The 6,142-nt window shown below is 41.6% G+C and overlaps 1 protein-coding gene across 3 annotated transcripts; it reads right to left on the bottom strand.

Annotated features, from left to right (window-relative positions):
* Positions 1-48: 48 nt before the first annotated feature.
* LOC133502480 (tripartite motif-containing protein 66-like) lies at positions 49-6,127 on the bottom strand. 3 transcript variants are annotated; one of them, XM_061823315.1, is made up of 9 exons: positions 6,012-6,127; positions 5,121-5,250; positions 4,759-4,847; positions 2,777-2,930; positions 2,647-2,697; positions 1,851-2,203; positions 1,472-1,577; positions 388-462; positions 49-309 (listed from the first exon to the last, which is right to left on the bottom strand). In XM_061823315.1, the coding sequence occupies exons 3-9, from the start codon at positions 4,836-4,838 to the stop codon at positions 148-150; spliced, it is 981 nt and encodes a 326-aa protein (XP_061679299.1). In that variant the 5' UTR covers positions 4,839-4,847; positions 5,121-5,250; positions 6,012-6,127; the 3' UTR covers positions 49-147. The 3 variants fall into 3 exon arrangements, with proteins under 3 accessions (XP_061679299.1, XP_061679298.1, XP_061679300.1); XM_061823314.1 differs by lacking the exon at positions 6,012-6,127 and having other exon boundaries at positions 5,121-5,321; XM_061823316.1 differs by lacking the exon at positions 6,012-6,127 and having other exon boundaries at positions 5,126-5,321.
* Between the last annotated feature and the right edge of the window lie 15 nt (positions 6,128-6,142).

Genomic DNA, 6,142 nt, shown 5'->3' with positions numbered 1-6,142 from the left:
ACCTACGATGAAAATTTCAGACCTCTCCATGGTATCTAAGTGGGAGAACTTGCAATATAGCAGGGTGTTCAAATACTTATTTTCTTCACTGTAGTGCATGATCCATGTACGGAAGGAAAAAAACTAAACAATACAGCATTGCAAAACTCAACCTACGTAGTTAAAGGTTGCACAGTTCTTGAGCATGAGCAGGACGTCGTGGACAAAGTGCTCTGGCATGAAGTAGTGCAGAGTGTTGCTCTTGTCCAGTTTCTTGCGGATCAGCGAAAGGTCCATGGGCTTCTTAATGACCTGGTAGTAGTTCCTAGCCTGAAGCACATCCGACAGACCACTTGAATGTCAAGAAAAAAATGCGGGATGATGCTGGCGACGTGTAAGGTTACTGACCAGACGGCTGACGGGCTCGTGGAAAGGGGCGCTTAGCGGGTGAACGTACAGCAGTAAGGTCAACTTCTCACATCTCTGTGCAGAAAAAAAGAGGCTCAAGTTATATAAATTACTGTATTTTCCGCACTATAAGGTGCACCTAAAAGCCTTTAATTTTCTCAAAAGCCAACAGTGTGCCTTATAATCCGGTGCGCCTTATATATGGATCAATATTGAGCCTTTAATTTACCTCCATCTAATGGATGCATGATGTAACCCCAGCCTCTACTGTAGCGTCCATTCTATGCGCCTTATAATACGGTGCGCCTTATATATGAAAAAAGTTTTAAAATAGGCCATTCATTGAAAGTGCGCCTTATAGTGCAGAACATACAGTACAATAAAATTTGATTGTGACAAAAAAGATTGGATACAGTACCTCACCCTACATCTACTGTACATTATCATAAGTAACAATTCATTTTGCTCAGTCACAATACATTACGCTTTGATCCATTATGATAATTTTAAGTTCCCCAACAATACAAAGCCGTACGCGCTAGTATTCTGTTACAATATGCTATGCTATGATGGCTCTTTATAAGACAGCAAACTGTACGATGTTATGCTTTGATACATTATGCTAAACGAAGTTAAGGTACAATACATGATGCGTATACATTATTAGTTACAGTACATTACAATCCTTGACAATTCATTATGCTACGCTAACATACATTACTACAATTTATTTTTATTTTACGGCTCATTTATGCTAAATTACATTAAACTGCAGTACATTAAGTATATTGAGTTACAGTAAAATACATTACGTATCTATACATTATGGTAAGTAAATGTTCAATACATTACACTGCACTCAGTTACAATACAATAAAAATACATAACCATGATTAGTAACAATCCATGATGTCATGCTATGTTAAACTTGCCTCGATGTTGCATAATGCTAAGTTGTGCTTCATTGTTACATAAGAATATATTTAGTATTAAGACAAAAATATGACTCAGATATAGTCCAATGTCTAAATTAAGTTACAATACAATAAATACATGTTATTCTACAAGATTAAGCTATTGTCACCCTCTGATCATGGCGGGACAGAGCATAAGGAGGTTCAACTCCCTCTCGGTGGATGTTCTCGGCCGGGTGGCGCTCGGTCCTGCACAATGTACACGCCCAGTCACCCCTGCAGGACAGTAGTGCCCGCTTTAGAAAAAAAAACTGCAAGCATGTTAAAATTTTAGCAATATTCGTTTGAATTAGTAGCCAACTGACTTCAGGTCAAGATGCAAAAGGCTTATCGAGCCGCTTTACAAATTGCCCACTCAGGTTCCTAGCTTGCTATAAGTTAGCATACCGACTGTTAGCATTTTTCAAGTGAGCAGTAATACCCAGTAGTTTATTTGCTATTAACTTCGTAGAATTTTATCAGTTGTTTTTATGAATAAAAGTTACACACGTGGGGAAGGTGATCAGTGAAGGAAGGTGACAGGCCAAGTGGTAAACTTTGGGACAAAGATCACAGCACAGCAGATCTCCTCCATTGAGACACACAGCGCAGAAGTCTTCACTGTCCTTCTTCTCGCCTCCGCTGTTTTGAGCCGCTTCCCGGGGTGGAGACGGCTCTCCGCATTTGGACTCCTGTGTCTGATCTGGCTCCAGCTCCAGCACCATGATCATCTCCCGGTCGGGATCCACGTAGAAGGTGTCTGGCTCAGCCTTGCCGGAATGAACCAGAATATACGGTGGATCCGGGTTTGGAGAGCCGTCCGGATGAAGTTCTCCCATCCGGATTGTTGTTGTGCTGTCCTCCTGGCAGAGTTGGGAGTAAGTCACATATGTGTAAGTCATAATTTTCAAGCGTAAAATCCCACTGCACAACAAGAGACATGACGAAGGCAATTGAACTGTCGCACAGAGTTTAGGGTTTTGCCACGAGCTTTCATAAGTTACATGCTAGCTAACATTTAGCATGTATTAACGGAGATTTAAAATTGTAATTACAATTGAAAGGCAACCCAATGTCACAGATGTAAGCGCCAATCAAAAAATGCCAAGTATCATATGATCTTTAGTCACAAAAAATGACTCTTCGATGTATTAAGCGAGAAGCTGTGAGTATAGCCGCAGATTTCTGCTTCTTGCTTGGTTTGTATGCGTGACACACACACAAAGGTAAACAGGCAACAGTTTTCAAGTCAAGTCTTTGGAAACAAGTCTGACTCAAGTCAAATCATCTGACTCAAGTTCCCCACCTCTGTCTCTTGAATCTCCACGATGTCAGATGCAACTGGACTGACTTCATTCTGACAAGAAAACCATCATAAACAGTAATTGCATGGCATGAATCATCGTTATTATGCTTATCATTCTTCATTTTTGTACCTCCCAAGGACAATTAAAGTTTTCTTCATAGAGCTCGGCTCGTTTTTGGCACGGCACCTGCACCACAGACGCTAGCGGCTGCAGGTTCAAACGCTCCAGTCTCACGACGGCTTTGCCGGAATTATTCAGGACCCTCTGGACTTCGGGCCGGATCCTGATTGGATGACCGGAGAAAGCAGGACGAGGAAGGTTTAGAAAACGTTTGGCTGTAGACGAACGGTACGATTAGGGATTCAATCTGACACTCTTGAGAGTGAAGTGTTCAGAAAGGCACAGCGTGCTCCAATTTCTATGAAGTCCGCCCGACATACTGAATGTTCTGTCTGTAAATATCTTGTCTCGCCTGACGCTCTGGCTGCTCTGTCTGCAGTCAGAGCGGCGGGGGTCCGCTCCGGCATTCCCAGAGTCTGGCGCTCCGAATAACCTAACGGCGCACACCAACAACGCGTTTCTGAACATTCTGTTGTGTAGAGAGTAATTGGAATGAATTTCCAAATGTATCCTATAAGTAAGAATCTCCTTGTATGACTTGCAACAGATTGCAGATGCAGAAATAACAATTCCATGCCAATTTCCTTGGCAACTTGGGACAGAAGGTTATGCTGCCCCATCCTGTGGAAAAATTCATTTATGACTCTGTATTATTTAATGGAAAAGACACATTCACCACAGCGACTTGGCGGGAGCCCAGTGATCCTCGAATGCAAAATCTTCTTTTCCTTTCGGCTTCTCCCGTTAGGGGTCGCCACAGCGTGTCATCTTTTTCCATCTAAGCCTATCTCCTGCATCTTCCTCTCTAACCCCAACTGCCCTCATGTCTTCCCTCACCACATCCATAAACCTTCTCTTTGGTCTTCCTCTCGCTCTTTTGCCTGGGAGCGCCATCCTCAGCATCCTTCTACCAATATACTCACTCTCTCGCCTCTGAACATGTCCAAACCATCGAAGTCTGCGCTCTCTAAGCTCGTCTCCAAAACATCCAACTTTGGCTGTCCCTCAACTGAGCTCGTTTCTAGTCCTATCCAACCTTTTCATTCCAAGCGAGAACCTCAGCATTTTCATTTCTGCTATCCTCGAATCCAAAATATATTTGGGAAACAGTCAGGCCCAGTTGGTTGTTTCCTAGGCAACATGGGGCAGGGATGATGGGCCATGTTACCCCACTGAGTAAATATTAATTTAATCACTGTCCTGTAGGAAAACACACCACCACAGCAATATGTGCTGGATCCCATCCATCCATCCATGCATTGTCTACCGCTTCTCCGGGTCGGGTTGCGGGGGAAGTAGCTTCAGCAAGGATACCCACACTTCCTCTTCCCCAGCCACTTCTTCCAGCTCTTCCGGAGGGATCCCGAGGCGTTCCCAAGCCATCCGAGAGACATAGTCACTCCAGCGTGTCCTGGGTCGTCCCCAGGGTCTTTTTCCGGTGGAACATGCCCGGAACACCTTACCAGGGATCAGATGCCCCAGCCACCTCATCTGGCTCCTCTCAATGCAGAGGAGCAGCGGCTCGACACTGAGCCCCTCCCTGATGACCGAGCTTCTCACCCTATCTCTAAAAGAGAGCCCGGACACCCTGCGGCGGAAACTCATCCGGGATCTTGTTCTTTCAGTCACGACCCACAGTTCGTGCCCATAAATGAGGGTAGGAACATAGATCGACTGGTAAATGGAGAGCTTTGCCTTTCGACTGAGCTCCCTCTTTACCACAATGGACCGATACAAACAACAGTTCCCTTACACAAAATCTCCATTAAAACAATTTATTGGTCAATCAGCCCAACTCAGCTTTTTCCTCGGCAATATTGGCATGGCTGCCATGCTGCCCCACCCAGCCAACAGAGAAGGGACAGGGAGAATATTGAGGAACACACACTAAGGACAAAAATAGAACAATTAAGCATATTAATACACATGAATATTGCACATTTGGGTGTCGATTCTGTATTAAATCGAAAAGACACCTTTTAGTACTGTACCTTATTTTGTTGAGTAAACTCTCTTTAAAGTGTTTTTCAATGAATGGAGGAGTCTTGTCAGTTGGTCGCTCTTTTTCCATTGTGATGAGCTATCGGAAGAAAAAAGATGAGAAAAATGTGATCAAAAATGAATTAAATTGATGGTTATGATCGCGAGAGAACACTTGACTATTTTTTCCAGACTGGAGGAGAGGTGACAAAGAAAGAAACATTGTTTTGTCAAGTCAAGTGTCACCGGGGAGAGAGAGAAAGATTTGATTGGTGAGGTGGAATCCCTGCAAGTGAACGTCTCCCGCTAATGATGCCTTCACTGGTCCTCCAGGGCATTCCGTGTTCACAAACAACAACCGCGCTGAGTGTACCTTACATTACTCTTTCAAGTCGATGGCACTTTGAGGCGCTAGGTAGCATCCATCCATCTTTAGCGCTCGTCCTCACAAGGGTCACGGTTGAGCTGGAGTCAATCCGAGCTAACTTCAGGTGAGAGGTGGGCTGCAGGGAATGAACAGTGTAGACAAACACACATTCACATGCATCTATGGACAATTTAGTCTTCAATAAATCTAACATCTACTGTATGTTTTTAGAATGCAGGAGAAAGCCAGAGAAAACTTGCAAAAATGTTTGAGCACAGATTCGAACCTCCAACATCATACATGACAGCCCACCTAATAGCATATGAATTTAAATGTATTATTTTAATGTATATTTATTTCTTGAGCACTTTTTGCTGCACTAATTTAAAAATCACACAGCAATAACACTCTATTAAGTGAAAAAAACGTCAGTTTTATCTTTTGATCTAGTATGTTACATTTTTATTTGTTCCTTTTGGTGCCAGATAGAACAACAATATTTTTTTTTTAAGCAATAATTATTTTTCTTATTCATTTATCCTGACACCTTCCAGGACAGCCCACTGAAAGAAACAACAGCAAAAAAATATATATTTTCTTCATTTAAAAAATTATTGTATTTTTATGCACAGTGTTTGTATATTTCGATTTAGATGCCTCAGGGCACCCAAATAAAAGTGACAGGAATAAAATTGAAATTTCTTAATTGCAAAAGAAACAATGTATTTATTTGAATATATATTTAATACATTTTATTACAATTTATATTTTTAGGCCCTTTTCAGGGGCTCTTGATTACAACAAACTTCTCTAATATATTTATTTAAGTGCCTAAATCTAAAGTTGTTGATTTAAATGCTGGGAATTAAAAGTAAATTAAACATTTACTAAAAATACCTTAAAATATTAAAAAAAATGTGCAATTGAAATATAAAGCGTAGTTCAACGTTGTAAAAAATATTTAGAAAATACATTGTAATCGTGAATATTAAAGTCTGTAAAGTATTCGCCAAATCAAAAAATAACAA

Source organism: Syngnathoides biaculeatus, chromosome 6 (assembly GCF_019802595.1).
Source record: "Syngnathoides biaculeatus isolate LvHL_M chromosome 6, ASM1980259v1, whole genome shotgun sequence".
NCBI lineage: Eukaryota > Metazoa > Chordata > Actinopteri > Syngnathiformes > Syngnathidae > Syngnathoides > Syngnathoides biaculeatus.
Note: the sequence above shows the minus strand (reverse complement) of the source record. Positions and strands in the feature narration are given on the sequence as shown.

Coding starts and splice junctions, on each gene's coding strand:
- LOC133502480 (XM_061823315.1), bottom strand. CDS start 4,838: ATGGAAAAAGAGCGACCAACTGACAAGACTCCTCCATTCATTGAAAAA. Junction 1,578..1,850: donor TCACTGATCACCTTCCCCAC/GTGTGTAACTTT, acceptor ACTGTCCTGCAG/GGGTGACTGGGCGTGTACAT. Junction 310..387: donor ACGAGCCCGTCAGCCGTCTG/GTCAGTAACCTT, acceptor GATGTGCTTCAG/GCTAGGAACTACTACCAGGT.